We start from the raw sequence: 17,740 nt of genomic DNA, 5'->3' as shown, positions 1-17,740 counted from the left end.
TCGGCTATTAGGATGTGGGAAAACGGCGCTATTAGCTGGTGGCCTGGTGGGTGACCTCATGACCCAAGTCAGTCCAGTCAGGCCAGTCAGGCACGCACCCACCCCCTCGGCACATGGTCATCCAAGCCCGCAAGCCACCCACCTCCACTTCACAGTCACGACACCTAAGCGTGTGTAGGCAGGGAAGACACGCTTCAACTTCGATCCATCGCTTTACAATCATCATCACACATCATGTCAAGTTTGAGCATTCATCGCGCAGCACAGGAAGGTAGGTGACCCCCCGCCCTACACGCACATGCTCACATTCCCAGGCCAGCCCGGCCTCATCCGTTCGCTCTTGTCAGAGACGCCAGCGGCCATCAACTCTAAGGACGACGTGAGTTGGACACATTCCCCCTCACATGACGCAACCCTGTTTCTGACTTTGCGTCTTTCGGCCATGATCCCCGTCCGCTGCATCGCAATCACGGCGTTCGCTCATAAACCACCGTGCGTGTCTTGTCGCGTCTGCTTGGCACACTCTCGACGCGTCGACACAGGACGGCCGCACCCCGCTCCACTGGGCCGCATCGGCAGGTAACCTCGGCGTGACGCAGCTGCTCCTCTCGCACTCGCCTGACCTCGAGGCACGCGACGCGCTGGGATGGACGCCGCTCGTCATCGCCGCTGCCTCGGGCCAGCTTGAGAATGCGACGGCACTGCTCGACGCCGGCGCAAAGGTCGATTCGGCCAACGACAAGGGCCAGACGGGGCTGCACTACGCTGCGTCCAAGGGCAACGTCTCGGTAGGTGTCGTCCGGACGGTCCCCTCACCTGCAGTTGCTGATGTACCAGCTCGGGCGCTTGCTTATCCAACGAGGCGCAGACGTAAGTGGTTGGACAAGTCCAAGTGCCTTGTACCGTCGCTGACAAACCCAGATCAATGCTCGCGACCGCGCCAACCAGCACCCTCTGCACCGTGCCGCGACGACTGGCAACGCTGGCTTCCTCGGCATCCTGCTCAACCCTCCACCAGGGCGCCCCAAGACCCGCCTCAACACGCAGGACCGGGCGGGCAACACGCCTCTCCACCTCGCGTTTGAGAGCGGCCACGGCGATGCTGCCGTGACCCTCATCGAGGCTGGCGCGGACCGCGAGAGGGTAGGTGGAGACGTAAATTCGATTGCTGACCTACCAGACTAATGTCGACGGCGAGGTGCCCGAGGAGATTGAGGGCGTCGGAGGACAGGAGCAGAAGAATGTGCGTTCGTATGTCGTCTGCAAGGTCGGCAGCCGTGACACGCTCGACTAGATGTTGATAGAGGTGTGCGTGGGGAGATGGCGACGGCATGTATTGTGATTAGAAGATGCAAGGGGTGGACACGCCCCGGGCAGCATACCAGGAGGCACTCTTGTCATCCCGCTGGTTGCCTTCCTGGTCTTCGGCGCCGTCCGTCATGCTGCGCTGCCTTCCTCGTCTTCGTCGCAGTTTGTTACTCTGCTCTGCCTTCCTTGTCTTCCTCGGCGCCCCCCACATCCCCGCCACTATGCCGGCCGCCTTGCCATCCGCCTCCCACCCACCCTCAAGCCCAATCCTCCCTCAATCCATCCATGCAACGCCTACTGAATCTTGATCGTGTCGTCGACGTCCGCGCCGATAATCTCATGCACGCGCAGCTTCTCCTTGTCCCACACACCGCCGGTCCAGTACTTGTCGGCCTTGATGCGCTCCCAGCACGCCTCGAGCGTCGGGTGCCGGAGGACCATGAACGAGCCGGCCATGCCGGGGATCTGGTTGGCCGTGGGGGCGCCGGGGGAGTGGGTCGCGACGTCGTCCGAGAGGTATGCGCGGCCGAAGACTGGGTGGGTTAGGGGGTTACTCTGCACAGGCGTCGCTGCCAGCCGGGGTCCAGCCCCACGCCCCACACCCCACACCCCGACTCACCGCTCGCGCCCGTCTCCTTGTCCTTTGTCGCCTCGGCGAGGTGCGCGTCGCGGACCTTGAGCCGCGCCTCGACGTTGTCGGGGTAGTCGGGGCAGTAGCAGATGTAGAGCGGCATTGCGGTGGGGCGCGAGGTGGCGAGCGAGCGGGCGAGGGGGCGGGTGAGGGGGCGAGTGAGCGCGGGCGACGGCTTGAGGAGCGCGAGCATTGCGGGTTATGTGTAGCCAAGAGGTGGGGTTGTGTTGACGGCCCGCGAGATGCCGGCTACGGCTGGGGGGGGGTGCACGGGCCGGCGGGGCGGGCGGGATCTGATGCCGCGGTGTCGGTGTCGGCGTGGGCCGAGGGGTCGGTTGTGTAGGGAACGCGGCGGCCAGCGCTTGCCGCGTGCATGCCTCGTCCCACTTGACCCACTGCCCGCTCTGCACATGCCGGCGGCCGGCGGTGCGACGAGACAGATCGGACGGAGATCCAGATCTGGCCGTCGCCGCCAAGCCTGGTGGCGGGGCGGTGGCGAGCGGCGCCGCGATCGCTGCTGGCCTCGGTGCTGCCCGTGCGTCCGTCCACACCGCCTGGCCGCGCGGCGATGCAGTGCCAGATCTGTGCTGGGAGCGAGCGGACGCGAGCGGACGGTGAGCAGCGTCGGCGCTAGCAGCGCCGGCCAGCGCTGCGCCCACTGCTCGCCGACGCCGAGCCGCGGCTCGTATGTAGCAGCCCCCCACCCCCCCACTCCCCCCCGGTGCCTCCAGTTCCTTGCCCTCTTGATGATGTGAGAAATCAATTGAATAGTCTGGTGTGAGTCTGCGGGCTGTCTTGCTCCATTCGGTCGCCAGGGCCGTTTCATCCTTATCGGATGAATGCAGCGATGCTGCAGTTGCGGCGCTCGTGTCCGTCGTCGGTCGCCTGCGCCAGCGCCATACCGCGGAGGTCCCGTCCGGCATGCGGCACCACTATTGGACGGCATGGCGAGATCGATCTGCTTGCACTGCACTGACTGCACTGTGCAGGCAGGTCCACGGCAGGCCGGCCTAGGACGATTGCAATGTGACACCCCTATGGGCAGAGTACGTCATTGGTAATGAACAATCCAGCCGGCGCACATCCAGGCTCGTCGGCGTCAACCAGTCCAGGGTTGAGCCAACGCCCAGTTCACACCCACACCAGGTATATAGATCGACACCGGCCCCGACCTTGCTTCTCTGTACACTGCACACTCCCCCTCCCCCTCCCCCCCACTCACAATGCGCTCCGTCGCCATCACCCTCGTCGCCCTCGCCGTCCTCGGCGCGGGCGACAACGTCCCCGCGCTCGCAAACGCCCGCTTCGTGCCCGCCAACCCCCAGGGCATCTGGCTCAAGCGCCAGGAAGTGTCTGGTGAGTCGGCCTGTCGTGGGGCAGGTTGTGCCGGTGCACTAGCTGCTACGCACTGGCCCGCATGGCCCGAGAGAAGGCCACCCCCGAGGCCCCGAGCATGCTTGCTGACCCCCTCGCAGGAAGGTATGTCGTCGCCGGCCTAGTGCCCCAGTTCACCGTCACTCAGTCTGATCCCTCCCCCATCTGACCCTGCACCTTCCTCCAACGTCGTCGTGCCCGCCTCCGACTCTGCCCCGCCCCAACCCTCTGCATCTGACCCGCCCCCGTCGCCATCACCGCCGCCGCCGTCGTCGGCACCGGAATCGTCACCGGGGTGAGTGCACTGCGCACATGTGACTCCGCTGGGGCCTTGATCAAACTCTAATGTTCCTTAGTTTGCCATCTAGTCCACCCGCAGTAAGTGCCTGAGTGGCCTTGGCACGACTCCGCAATGCACGCACGCCGGATGCAACATCGTCGAGAGAGACGGCTTGCATGGTGCCGTCGTCGCTTGCATGGTGCTCTCGTCGCTTGCATAGTGCCCTCGTCCCCACCGCTGCCACCGGCGCCAGCACATGTTCATGCTAACCCTTACAGAGTGACAGCCCGCAACCGTCGTGGCCCTCGCGGTCGATTCCTCCGCTCTCGCTGCCTCCAATCTCCGTCGCCCCGTCGTCAGAGGCGCCACCGGCTTCCTCTGCCGAGCCTCCAGCATCGTCCGCACCGCCAGCCTCGGAGCCTCCGGCAGGATCTTCTGGTGCTCCCCCGTCGCAAGCTCCGCCGTCGGTCGTGCCACCGTCAGAGGCACCGCCATCGGTTGTTCCTCCATCCAACGCGCCGCCATCGGTCGCACCGCCCTCGGTAGCGCCGCCATCCGTCGCTCCGCCATCCGTCGCGCCACCGTCACAAGCTCCGCCTGGCGCATCGACGCCGCCAGCGCCACCTGCGAGCTCTGCGCCAGTCCCACCCGCTCCGGGCAACACAAACAACCCGCCGCCGGCCAACTCCAACCCACAGCCTGCGAACACACAAAACCCTCCTCCGGCCAACACGCAAAACCCGCCACCGGGCCAGCAGCCCGCCCCAGCTCCGAGCCCCAATGCAGGAGGAGGTAACAACCCGGCACCAGCGGCGAGCCCCACGCCCCAGGCGCCTCCTCCCGTCCTTACATTCACGAACGTGATCACGGAGGTCGCAACGACCACTGGCGCCAACGGTGCCGTAACAACTTCCAGTTCTCTCCGAACGGTAGTCGTCACACTCACTGCCGGGACCCAGCAGAGCACGACCCAAGATGGAGGAATGGGTAAGACTGCTTCCGGCGACGGCACGCTGACACGACAGTTATCGTCACACTCACGGCCACCAACCCTACTGCGACAGCCGGAAGCGATCTCGGCATTGCCGTCGTGACGTTGACCAGACCGACGACGGACGCGCAGGGTTCGGTTTCGCAGCAGGTTTGTGCTATTCCCGTGACGGTGAACTGACACGACAAGACGTACACGACTGCGGTTCACCTCACCCAGGCTCCCGGCGCGACGGCGATCAAGACGGACTCGAACGGGTCGCTCCAGTCGAGTGGCCAGCGAACGCATGGTGTGGGCTACGCGTGGGTCGCGAGCCTTGGGTTGGTCGCGGCCGTGGCATTCGGCCTTCCACTGCTCGCCAATGTTTAGAAGGTGTGATTGAGAAGAGAGTGGTGGCCAGGACAATGGTTGCGCTGTGAAACGGCACCGCCCCAAGGGGGAGGGGGTGCCGGTAGAGCGGGTGTGGAGTTGACGAGGTAATGTCGATACATGTCGATGCACGCGTGATTTGGGATCACGCTGGTGTGAGCGCACACGCACACGGGCAATGTGGACGGACAATGCCGTGACGACCTCGCGCCAGTGACCATTGTGCGGCAGCTTGGTCGACGAACGGAAGAGCGTGCAATCACGAATCGCGCCGCACACAACAATAGCCGATCGGGGATACGGCTTGCGGCGAGCTTCTGTGCGGCGAGCAAGCGGCGCGGGCTCACTGTCTCGTAGAGGTCGTGGGGTGCGGCAGGGCCACCGCTGTCGTCACGACACGGCGACGGCAGCGGGCGGGCCGCCGTGCGCGCCGTGCAGCCGCGTCGCATACTCGCAGCGAGGACGTTGTGCAGCGCGGTGCGACGCCTGCGAGCTTGCTGTCGCGCCGTCGCCCCTCGCCAGGAGCACGCCGCAGCGAGCCACCCTCACGCCCCCTCGCGCCATCGGCTCGCGCCGTGTCGTCGTCGCCGGCGGGCCCGAGCGTATACCAAACGTGTTGGTCAGGTGAACGTGGGCCGTCCGTGCGGCGCAGCGTCGTCACAACGTCGTCACAACATGGGGCCATGGGCAGGCAACCAACCGTCCACACCACGATAAAAGGCGCCGATGGCCGCGGGCCACGACACCGCGACGACCCCCACCCCCACCCCCGACCCCCACGCCGACAACCCAGCCCCCAGCATCATGGTCACGGCGGCCGACGGACTGGCAGCGGCGTACGGCGACACGTGTACCGGCAACGCCTCGGGCGAGGGCGCCGGGGGTGAGGGAACAGCACAGCGCGGGCTGACCACCACAGGCGACTGCTCGCCGAGAAGGAGCCGCGACGGGTCGGTACACTGCTCGCTGTGCGGCCGCAGCCTGTAGGGTGGGCGAGACGCAACCAAAAGGCAAGCATCCGCGACTACGCCGCCCTGTATCCCCCACCCACGACGCCACGACGAACCCTTCCACCGCGACGCGACGACCCCGACGACACGACCATCAGTCGGGCACCCACGCCCACACACACTGTACATCTAGCTCTCTCCACTCTGCCACGCGAGCGCCGCCTGTGGGCCTCGCAGACGATGTACTGTTATCGAGTTGCGCCCCGGCGCTGGGGCAGCGGGCGGCGGGGCCTCGGGCGCTGCCCCACCCCGCTGCCTCCGCCGCGCCGCAACCAGCACGCACGCCCCAGCACAGCACTCACGCACAGGATAATAGTCGGCGCGTCGCCACATGCGCTGGCATCCCACCAGCGGCGTGAGCGAGCCTCGCGGCCCTGCCCGGCGCCGCGAGCACCGGGAATGCGAGTAGCCGTCTGGGGGGGCCGTTGGGGTGAGTACCACGCGTCCTCGGTGCTGATGACCGCGAAAGTCGGCGCTACAAGCAGGGATGATGCCGAGTCGACGCTCGGCGTGACGAGGCAGGCAATGCCAGCACGCGGCCTGGCCTCGCGCCGAAGCCCTCCCACCCCGCGTCACGCCGCACGGCCCACGCCGCCGGCAGCCCTGATAAATCGTCAGCGCGTGCCCGGAGCGGTGAGGGGCGGGTGGCCGGTGGTTGCTGCTGCGAGGGTGCAGTCAGACCGGCGCATCAAGGCGTCAGTCATGGGCCTGGCGGGTCGCTTGCTCGCCCTGGCACGCCGAGTCCGAGGGTACAGCGGCATGTCGCTGAGCGGCCCACACGGTGCCGGGGGGCCTGGTAAATCGTCTGCGCGTCCGAGAGCGGCGGGGGAGCCGGGGGCCGGGGCCGCGCCGCTGCTGGACGCGTGGTGGGCGTGCTGTGCGCGGTGGTCGTGCCGAGGCAGCCGGGGCCGTCGCCGGCGCCCATCCAGTCCACACGCATGGTGCGCACGGGCTGCCGGCCGGACATATCGCCGGGCACGTCGGGGGCTTGCTCGCCGGCAGCAAGTGCGCTGCTGGCGCTGTGAGGCGGCTGGTCAGGACAGAGGGGGTAGAAGCCGGCTGCATAGCGACCGGCTCCCTGCCCGCTGCCGCGTGTGAGAGGTCGGCTAGGCCGGCTCTGCGGCCGGCGCCACGCTGGCCGTGCCGAGTCCCGCTGTAACCTTGTCGTACTCGTCGCCGCCGGCGGCGTCACAACGTCACTACACCTCTCACACGCCGTACCATGGGGCTGTGCGATCCGGGTGAGTTCTTTCCCGCGGCTGCGCTGCGACAGCGCAGTGGCGGATACCTTGCCGAGCTCGTGGGAGAGCCCGTTGGCCCCGCCCCCCAAGCCGAGGTGTTCCCAGCAATGCCACGTCGCCAGGAGACGAGCTGCTCGACTCCGTGCTTGCCCTCGTTGACGCCGCATTGAGGTAGCCTGGGATATCGATTCGGCCGGGGCAGCGCGTGGTCCGCGTACGCGACGGGGACCGGCTGGGCGGTGTACGCGCCGTCCGCCTCTGTTAGCGGCAGTGCCAGTGGGGTTGGTCAAGCCTGCCAGCTCGGAGCATCTGGCCTCGCGATTCATCCCCCGCGATGCGTGCGCTCGTCGGACGCCTGGCACGCTCGACCTGGAGCCCAAGGCCGAGTGGGTGGTCCAGGTGATGTGGCCTTCCGCTCTCTGATGGAGGCAGACGGCGCCGCTTTGGCCTGCGCTTCCGCTCGGCAGCACGCTGAGAGCTCCCGGTCGGTGTCGCGTTTCGTGCGAGCCTGGCGTGGGCGCCGCTCCGGCAGGACACCTTCCCCCCTGGCGAGGTTTTCCGGTATGTCTCGCGCTCGCGCCTCTTCCTCTTGGCCTGGGGCAGGATGATCGAGACGCCCTCGCCCTTGGTAACCGTGTTGGCGACCTCGACGTCGCCCGTGTCCTGTTTCCCCCGGCAGTATCGTCGCTAACGAGTCGGAGAGTTGTTGCCCGCCCACTCAGCATCTCAGAAGCCGCTCGCCAATTTGTGGACCAACCCGCGGCGAGCCAAGCTGGTGACCTGAGATCGAGAAGCCACGCCGGTATCGAGAAGCCAAGTCGAGATCGAGAAGCCAAGTCGTTGACCTGCCGTCAGAACCGACCAACAATCTCTGCAGCCACCGGCGTTCCCTCGTGACATGTCAGCGACTATCAGCCCCCCACCTCTTATCAGTATCACCTGCTGCGGATGCCGTGGCGCAGTGACCAACCCTGAGATGTGGGTGTTGCCCAAACGCCTCTCTGCTGACCCTCGCCAGGACATCGGTCGCCCCCTCGGTGCGATTGTAGTGCCTGCCGACGCCAGGGCCGGCCTCAGCCCAGATCCGCAGCCAGTGAGCCTGACAGGCTCGACCGGCGCCACCGTGGCTGCGGATCGGTGGACTGCGCCGAAGAGTACCACCGCAGGCCCGAGCATCCCGAGCGAGGCTGGCGCAGCCAGCAGCCAGCAAGGCGACCGGCGACAACGACGCCTCCGAGTGACTGGCGGCGTCGAGATCCATGACTGAGCCTGCAGGCAAGCTGAAATGAAGTGACACGAGGTGACTTGACGCATGGCACGGAACGCACTGCGATTGTCGACCCGGATTAACATCCGAGTGTGCCGGCCATACGAGGGCTGCAGCCGACTCTCAGTGCTGATCGTTCTGCGATGTCTGGCCGGTCCAGCTTCTGGGCCGAGCTACCTGCCGTCGAGATGCCAGGTGGGAGGCCGACACTGCAAGCATCCACGCGCATCAAGCATTGCGCTGGGTCCGGCCTCCCCGGATGGGCATCAGCAATCAGCTCGTCCTCACCTCGACAATGCCATTCCGCCAGTCGACGCCCTTCGCCAGCCCTTAAGGACACGAGGACGCCAGCATTTGTACGATCTCGATCACAGGCCACCTTTCAGGATACCGCAGTGACGATCGAGGCCATCGCGAAACTTGCCGCGTGGTGATCCGAAGCGCGGAGCTCGCACTCGCCCCACTCGCCCCACTCGACCCACCCGGCCCACTCGGCGCTGTTTCCTGTCAGTCCCCCACTCCAGGCGGCTCCGACAAACCGTGAGCAGTCTGATAGTGCCTGTGGCGTCTGAATCTGAGACATTGGAGCCGAGCAGTCTGGCCGCAATTCAGCCCGACGCCGCCAACGAGCTCTGGCAGCCGAGACCACCGCGGCTGCTCGGTAGTCACCAGCCTCTGCAGCTCTTCATGACTAAGCCACCGACCGCGGCTGCTGCCGCGCGTGGGCTAGTCTCCCCCACCGAACCGATGAATCGGCTTCGAGAAGCACCACTTGACAATGGTACCGGACAAGCACCCGTCCCGGCGAAACCGCCGTCGGCGGACCCTCGTCGACGTCGACGACGGCGTTGACGCCGAACCAAGCCAAGCACGGCTCCGACACCCCTGGGCTGCGTTCTCGTTAGCGACAGGGCGACATGCGTATTTTTCGCACACACCTCCAAAAGCCCTGTAGGGAGGAAGAGTAGTCATCGTCAGAATGATCAGACGGCGATGTGGGCTGGTCGGCGGTGAATCCAACCTCGGCCAAACCTCAAACGTCGGACCCCGAATGCGATGCTCGCCCACCTTGAACACTTGCCAGCCTCCTCGGTGCAGCGTGCTTGCTTGCTGTTGTGGATGCTGATCTCGGCGGCCTCCAACGGGAGTGTCGCCGACGATGATGGTTACGACCGCCGCCGGAACGATGAGGATTGCGAACTGCCCCAACGCCGAGACCCGCTGCCGTCAGAATCAACGAGACTGACTCAATGTGAACGCCGCCGTTCCCTGCCTTGTCGTCATCGCCGTCACGCTCTTGGTCGGCCTTGAGAGACGGCGAAGACATGGGCTGACAAAACTTGGACCCCTCGAGGAGGAAGAGCGATAGTGCGTGCGACGTTGTCACTATTCAAGTTTTGGGGGAAGGGGAAACGGTGATCGGAGACCAAGTGACCGAGGGTCCGGCGCTGTACATGGCGGAGAGAGGGAGGGCGATCACGCCAACGCCAGTGGAGCGTGCAAGCGTGGTTCCGACCGAGAGCGAGCGACGGAGACGGAGCACGTGTTGCCTAGGCGACGTCGCTGCCGTTGTGTCGAGGTCGTGTGGTGCACTCGAGATCCGTGAGTTTCACGTCGAGGTCAGTCTCAAAAGAGAAGGTGGTTGCATGAGGACTGCCGTCAGATTAGGAAAGAGCGTCGAAAGAACAAGGACGGCATGACGAAGGTGGGCGCCAGGGGTAATCCGTTGGAGGAACATGTTCTTCCAGCCTTGTCGGGACCCGAGACAGGTCGGGACCCGAGTAGCGAGTCACTCGTGCAGTTCGTTTTTGATTTTCCTATTGCTGCGGGTGAAAGGGCAAGAGAGAAAAGCACACACGAAGAACAAGGCGGGCGATGACAATGAAAGGGACGTAAGCAAAGGGACAATGGTGGAATGAGGAAAGTGGTCGGGCTCAATGGGCAGGCCGAGAGTACGTGCTCCTTCTAGTAGCAGGAGCAGAACCGTGCCAGGGCAGACTATGAGTCCTTCCCGACAGCGGTTCCAGTGCTGTGGATGGCCCCGTCAATTGCGACACCCTGAGAGTGGTGTACGTACTCGCTGCTCGAACAAGTCTCTGGTCATTCGGGTCTGGCCAAGTGCTCCCAAGTGCTGCGCTCAACAGCTGGGAGACTGCCAGAGTCTTTCGATTTAGGGTTACAGCTTGAGGCCACTGGCGTGGAAACGATTCCCTGGACGGCACCCCCAATCTGATGGAGCTCGTGTCTCTGCTCGAATGCCCATGGCTGACGGGCGTTCCCCTCTTGTTTGACAACTGCCCTCCCGTTTAGGGTCCAGCGCCACACTACACTCTAAAGTTGCCTCTGACGACCCTCAATCTGTCTCAACAAATGTCTGGGGGTGAAACAGCGGTCAGGAAGGAATTAAGGGTGCATTCCTGACATCCCTGATTCGGTGTCGTAAGAGGCACCAAGGCGGTGAACCTTGAGCAAGGGGCCACTCTTGCCGCGCGCGCACGCACGCACGCAGGCAGTGAGCTTCACCACCCAGGCAGGCAGGGCAAGTCCAGGCTCACAGATCCCTTGCTCACAACACCCCACGCACCGACACATCCGCCACCACTGACTGGCACCCGGAACCTTAAGCTGCCAGACGTATTCATCGATGTGCTGGCTGGCAAACCAGTGGATGCAAGTAGTGAGTGACTGCTTAACCAGCTGCATAGTTGCCCATTGCTACATTACCACCTTCGCGGAGGAGACGAGACGGTCTCCAGGGGGTATGCGCACGCAACTGGCACTTTTTCTGAGCGTGTGCGCACCGTCCCGCGGCCCCCGTCCTCATACTCGCAGCCGTCTCGAGACGGCGGCCACATCGCCCACTCGCCACACCGCTCGACCGACAAACGTGCGCCTTGCACACCTCGGCACTGACCAAAATGACCCTCGGGCTCCGAGTACTCCTGTGGTAGCCCCGTTGGTCTCTGGCGGCGTGGCAGAGCTCGTGCTCGGAATGACGACGAGGTCGGGTCGGGTCAGCCGCACGGCCGCGGATTCTGACTTGCAACCGCCAGGCAGCTCACGTACAAACACACAGGGAGGCAGGACAGGGGTCGAGCACAGGTGCAGACAATTCGGCGCCGTCCGAGGGGACTGCCGTGCGACATGGCAACGATTCCGCTCGCGGACAGCCTGGCAATTTTTCCCCCGACACGGAGCAGGTAGGAAGCACTTCGCCGCACTCGAGGCTGACCGCCACAGGATTGAAACCACGCAAAACAGTACATCGGGGCAGCGAGAGTGGAGCAGGCAGGTGGGCATTGTGGGCTGATCAGGTCGGGTTGGTGGCTAATCTTGTCAGCGCATTGACCTCGCCGGTGGCTGTTCGGCGCTCGCGCCACACTCGCCCTCGCACGCACGCCCAAGCATTGGACTGATAAAATAGTCATCTTGCCCTGGTGGCTGAGATTTAATCTGAGCGTTGCGCGATCGGACCGAGCGGCTCCAGATGAGCTCGCCAGCGCCGCCGGCTGACCGATCTCGGTGTGGCGACCAACCGCTGCCGCTTCAGCCGTCTCCGCCAACTCGAACCCACCCCGAATCCACACCTCCATCCTGTCTAACCACTGGTGCACCGCCGCACTGCATGCCCACTGCTGATAAGGTGCCGACCTGAGCTACGTTGAATGACGGGACGCGAAATTGGTGGGCAGCAACGCCACCACGAGCAAGCCACTGAATGGCGCATCGTCTCCCGCGGTATCATGTCCTCCCCTGCGTTGGGCGCCATCAGGATGTACATCTCAAACAGCACCCACACGTCAGGGGATAGTGCACTGATAGCGATGGGTGGTTGCTGAGGTTTCATCATCGTCGGTCGTGGCTCTTCGGCACCCACCTGGCCTGCCCGGCACACGATCACAGCCGAAGCACGACATGAATTGGCCCCTGCAAATATCTCTATGCACGGCCAGCTCGCAAGAGCTCGGTGTGGTGGTCATAATGGGCTTTCGTGAGTGGAATGGGCTGGCTGAGGCTGACAACGCCCAGCGCCTCATCTCACGTGGATCGCTGTCCCCAGCTCTGCGTCGCCGGACTGATAAGCCGAACCCAGCAAACTGGTAGCAACACTCCAAGGCACGGAGATGCTCACGACGACAAGAGTAGCCGCGTGACCCGTCACCGCGGGCTATCGCATGCCATCGAGCGCAGCTGAGCCTCCCTGGTGACTTCGCCTACCAAGCTCGTCCTTTCGGCAGGCGACGAGGGAACCCCAAGCGGCAGCCCACCAGCAGAGGCCAGGGCAGCGGTGGGATTGACTGCGCCAGCTGGTGATGAGCCTAGTACACGGCAAGAGTCAAGAAACATGGCGTCAGGCTTTCATCGTGATACCCCTCAGCGCTAGTCTCGGAGCTGTCATGGCGACGAGGCGATTGGGGGCAAAGGCTGTATCCCAGAGCCTGCGCGGAGCCTGCACGACCTCGGGATGCTCAGGCCCATACCGGACCGCGCAGTTGGGCCGCTGTCCACAAGCCTAGGGTCGACGCTCCGCGACATCACCTCAACAGCTGGCGGCGCCTCGTTATCGCACCGCGTCCCTGCCGACAAGCATACAGCCGAATCATAAAAACCACCAATAGTTTAACAAGCTTGCTAGCGGTAGCGGGCTTGCTCGTTAAACTCCTCGCTCGACCGGTGATCGGAGGGCATCCAGGTACCGAGCGGCGGACAAAGGGCGGAGCTGGACCCCGCCCATGAGACCAGACTCCGGCAAGGGCCCCTCTGAGAGACACAGTGGTCCTCAAAACAAAGGCAATGAAGCTTATGAGGCGTAGACAAAGGCTTCCAGCGGCCTTGGACTGGCAGGTTGCCACCCGGGGACCGGCACGACGCGCCTCCAGGTCCAGCCCCCGCCAGAGCTGCAGACAGTCAGCAAGTGCCCGAGCGAGCGTCCTGGCAGCTGGGGGCAGACGAGAAGGATCATGGTAGGCAAAGCAGCGTGGACGATCAGCAGTTTGCAATGCGCCCGATCTCGGGACTAGCAGGTCAGCCCACGACTTTCAAAATAACAGCCTGCAAGGCACTTCGAGGCGAGTCTGACACGATTCAACCGACCTTATCTCCAACCAACCCGCGACATCAGAGAACCATGTTGATCTGGTATTTTGTGCACCACCATGCCATGCAGCGCACGATGTGACCCACATCAACCTCAATCCCGGCACTCTGGTGACGCCGACGTCGGCACTACAACCTCGATAGGAACAAAGATCAGCCAGCAAGACAACTCTCCGCCAAGAAGACCGCAGCCTCAGCCATCAGCCGGGTAGAAGAAATGGCATGAGCTCGGGGGCTGGGGGAGAGGCCCACAGCTGACATCCAAGAATATCGCTATCGAGCTGGCATCAAGATCATCCGACTTAATCGACCTCGGCCCAACGGCGACTCAATCGACCTCGACCCACAATTCTCTGAGTGCCCCGACGTGTCTATCCACCAGGAGTCAACAAGGCAGTAAAGATTGCTGATTAAAGCAGCATAGTACCTGGCTGAGGAGGGTGATGGGCGTTGGTAACCTGTTCGCCAACGCCAGTTGGTGACGAGCTCGAGGAGAGTGAGCCCAAGTACACGCGGCAGCCTTCATCGCCCGGGCCTTCGGCCCGCCCCCGGCCCCGCCCCCAGCGAGGAGTCCTTATCTCCTCGCCCGAAGGTAAAGGATGGAGAAGGAGACCCTTGTCATCGGATTGATCGCTCGGAGATTTCTCCTCACCGACAAAAGCGAGCACCGCCATCACAGCCAGCCAGCCGTGATACTCGAAGACTCCGCCCCAATGTTCGGCCACCCCACTCGATACCCTGCTGCTGTTCCATCCCAAGGCCGCATTCAGTCGCACCGCCGAATCATTCAGCGAGCAGCAATGATGCTTGGGGATCGCGCCAGAATTTGGTCGTCAACACAAGTCAGACGGCACCTCGCCCTCGACTGCTGTATCGAGCAACCTCGCCCCGAAGGCGCACGTCGGTTCAAGTTCGCCCCGGCTCGTTGACTTGAGCCCACGCCTGACTTGCCTGGCCCACCGCCCTCGAAAGGACCAGCATGGGCTTGTGCCCTCGACGACGGTGGAGAAACCTACGCCCACGAGTTTCCCGACGGCGGAAGGAGCATCCTGAAGCCATTTTGAACGCCATCTTGCTTGACGCACACGCCGCGATTCGTACCAGGGGCACGCCTGAGACGTGCGATTGTAGAGGGTGTCTTTGCTATGAATGTTAGTCTTTTAGACAAAGTAGAGGCCAGGGAGCGGCCGCAGATGACGTCCGGATGTCGAATGTTGGTCGGCACGCCGTGTTAATCCTTCATGTGTAGCAGCCGGGCAGAGCGTACGGAGCAGGAAAAATTAAGGACGCCATGATACCCCGTCAGAAGAGGCCAACACCGCCTCTTGTGCGTATGCGAGACAGGTGGGCGTCGACGGTCCCTCGGCGGCGCGAATGGCCAGCGTGCGGTGGGCGAGAATGAGCACGCCCTCCAAGGCGCTTGCCCTGCCGAGCACCCAACTCCTCGCCCGCCCACCTCAGTGCTGCACGTACGTATCGGCCTCGGTTCACCGTGTCGGAGATGGCGTCTTGGCTCCATGGTCATGCTTGATTGACTGTTCATGTTTAGAGGTGGGCGGTGGGCTCTGCAGATGAGTTGTTTCAAAAAGTCGAATATTCCCCGTTTACTGAATCAAATCCCATCAAATCGTTTCCGGACCATTCATTTTCTTCTCGCTTCCAATACTGCACTGCAAAATGCACAGGTGATCATACCACCAAAGTCCGCGTAACTTTGGGTCCCAGGTGTATACGGCCAGGCCGTCAAATGAGGTACTTCCCTATGGTTTGTTACAGAGCGGCGCTTGGAAGGTGGAGACGGGAATGCTATACAGTCTAATACGGGCAGGTCAAGGGCGTGTGGCCCTGCCCAATGGTCAAGTCTACTTGTCGACACCATCCCTCAGTGCCGTCCTGCTATTTGTTCATCATCAAACCCCTCCCCATGCAAATGTTGGGTATCCTCAGACTGCTCTACTCTTGCTGAGCAGTCTCCTCATTGTCAGAGTCGCCTTCCTCGGCTCGTGGCCGACGCTGTTCAATCCGTTAGCAGGTGGCTCCTCGCTCGCCCAGCCAGTCAGACACGTACACCCAAGTGTCGCTCGCCCTGCCTCAGAAACTCGGCAGACAGTGCTGTGATTGGCACAGGGCCTGGATACTCTTGTGGGACACTGCAAGGGGCCGTCGTTAGCTCTGGCTCACACGAAGGGAACGCAAGCAAAGTGCCACTACGTGGCCAGTGTACGCACATCACGTCAAATGGACGGGTGCGGCACCACGTCAAGGGGTGTGTGATGCCAATCGAGGTACCGATGTGCGGCGGTCTGTGGCGGGACGTGTCAGCAGGCCGTCCGAGGCAGTAAACAAGATTCGAACGGCTCAGCGGCCAGGAACAGAAAAGGGGTAGCGGGTTACAGCACACGGTTACAGCACGCGGACGCTTACCCGGCAAGATCGAGGATTTTGCCCTCTAGTGCGTATCGTCCCTCGGGTCGGACAATCTGCCACGGTCAGCGACAAACGATGACCAGGGCCCCAACCCCAAGTGGAGCCTCGACAACGGGCCGCGGCCGGCGCTGGCTGCCACTCCGTCGGCGCTACCCACCATATCCTGGAAGATGAAATAAAGCCCCTTCTGTCCATCGCGAGTGAGAATTTGTGCAGTGCGGACCGACGATCCCAGAAGTGTGCGTTGAACCGAGTATGGGGGTGGAGCCGATGCTGGGTAGTAAGGTTGTACATTGCCGCGGGCTGCAAACGCGGTCAGCACGGTGTGGACAAACTTGGGCGAGTAGCGTACGGCTTGGAGGGCGAACCCGAATTAAGGAACGCGACTCGTTACCCTCCGGTGAGACGAGTTCCACGCTCATGGTCAAGTGAACAAGGCGTCTTGCAAGGGTGGCATTGCTGCGGAGGGCGTTAGCGATGCGCGGCTTGGCTTGCGGAGAAAACCCACTCGGTTGCTACGACAACGCCGTCCTTGTCTCTGACGACGAGCTGAACGATAAGCGGGGGCGTCAATGGGGGCCAACCCTGTGATGTGTGAGCGGGGCACTCGTGGCCATTTAATGGTGACCCACCCGTCTTAGAGGCTCCACTCCAAGAGCCTTCCCTCGTTCTGGGTATTGGAGAACCTTGAGATGAAACGTCCTGGTTGTTGGTTAGCGATGCGCGTGGTGTTGACAGAGAGACGGAAAAAATCACCATCCTGCTGAATCCGACTCTGCCGACATCTCGTGAGCTGTTGCCCATCCTCCACGGGGCACTCGATGAGGGCGAATTATCAAATACGCCTCGGCGGGAGGCGAACGGCCGTCGCCAGAGTACGAAGCTGCCGCGCTCCCGCCCGGTTCAGAAGTCGGCGTCGGGCGCCGAGAGGTTCGCGGTCGGTCGTAGTCTGGTTGAAAGCCCGAACGGTATTGACCAGGTGGCGTTCCAGAACCCGAGCGGGACGGGGAAGGTGCGGATGCTGGAGGTGGCGGAGGGGGTCGTGTGAGCTGGGAAGGCGAGGCGGGCGGGGGAGGGGTCGGTTGCCGACGCTGCACTGGTGGTGGCGCCGAATGAACGTGCCGGGGGCCGCCTACTACTGCTTGCGAGGATGTCGAGTTGTAGAAGGGATGTGGGCCACCAAACTGGCCGGACCAATGACCCCAGGTGTTCGATGTTGGTGGCTGAGGCGGCGTCGGCTGATCATGAGGAGGGTGCAAGGGATACGGGTATTGGTGGGAAGCATAAGCAGCCGACTGTCTACTTGAATGATGCTGCGAACTACTAGCAAGCCACCAGGAAGGAGGAGGCTCTGTGGATGATGTGGTGTGGTGGGTTGGCGGTGGTTGACTGTACTGGCGTTCAAAGTCGTACCTTGAGGCGGCAGCAGCGGCGGCGGCAGCGGCGCCGGGAACAGGGCCAGAGAATGATTGCGCGCGTGAATGCAAGTATGCGCGCTCTTCGTCGTCGCTCATGCGCGGGTCATGCCGCGGGTCTCGGTCCATAGCGAGCTCGACGAGCCGACCTAAGCTCGTTTCGCGGCGAGCCTGTAAAAGCTTGCGTTCCTTTGCGGTGTTGGTGTCTTGACGTTCACGGGCAATGATGTAAGGGTGGTAGCGATCTTTATCGCGCTGTGCCAGCAATGCACGAGGGATGGGGGGCTCTGAAAGGCGTTCAATATAGTTGCGTTGCTTCCCAGTGCCGTT

At 63.2% G+C, this 17,740-nt stretch overlaps 4 protein-coding genes across 4 annotated transcripts; 3 read left to right on the top strand and 1 right to left on the bottom strand.

Annotated features, from left to right (window-relative positions):
* Positions 1–234: 234 nt before the first annotated feature.
* NAS6_2 (putative ankyrin-repeat protein) lies at positions 235–1,294 on the top strand (the record flags this gene model as incomplete). Its single annotated transcript, XM_069350507.1, has 6 exons — positions 235–271; positions 315–379; positions 543–788; positions 838–870; positions 922–1,143; positions 1,181–1,294. 6 exons carry the CDS (start codon positions 235–237, stop codon positions 1,292–1,294), a joined length of 717 nt encoding a protein of 238 aa, XP_069210893.1.
* Positions 1,295–1,602: 308 nt separating this feature from the next.
* Q8F55_001891 (uncharacterized protein) lies at positions 1,603–2,132 on the bottom strand (the record flags this gene model as incomplete). Its single annotated transcript, XM_069350506.1, has 2 exons — positions 1,603–1,841; positions 1,928–2,132. 2 exons carry the CDS (start codon positions 2,130–2,132, stop codon positions 1,603–1,605), a joined length of 444 nt encoding a protein of 147 aa, XP_069210892.1.
* Positions 2,133–3,162: 1,030 nt separating this feature from the next.
* On the top strand, positions 3,163–3,876 carry Q8F55_001890 (uncharacterized protein; the record flags this gene model as incomplete). Its single annotated transcript, XM_069350505.1, has 2 exons — positions 3,163–3,310; positions 3,872–3,876. The coding sequence occupies 2 exons, from the start codon at positions 3,163–3,165 to the stop codon at positions 3,874–3,876; spliced, it is 153 nt and encodes a 50-aa protein (XP_069210891.1).
* A 700-nt stretch (positions 3,877–4,576) lies between these two features.
* Positions 4,577–4,953, top strand: Q8F55_001889 (uncharacterized protein; the record flags this gene model as incomplete). The annotated part of the gene is made up of 3 exons (XM_069350504.1): positions 4,577–4,580; positions 4,619–4,734; positions 4,774–4,953. 3 exons carry the CDS (start codon positions 4,577–4,579, stop codon positions 4,951–4,953), a joined length of 300 nt encoding a protein of 99 aa, XP_069210890.1.
* Positions 4,954–17,740: the final 12,787 nt, after the last annotated feature.

The sequence above is a fragment of the Vanrija albida genome, assembly GCF_041260175.1.
Source record: "Vanrija albida strain AlHP1 chromosome Unknown contig_2, whole genome shotgun sequence".
Taxonomy (NCBI): domain Eukaryota; kingdom Fungi; phylum Basidiomycota; class Tremellomycetes; order Trichosporonales; family Trichosporonaceae; genus Vanrija; species Vanrija albida.
The sequence above is the reverse complement of the archived record's forward strand: the minus strand, read 5'-3'. Positions and strand labels throughout refer to the sequence as shown.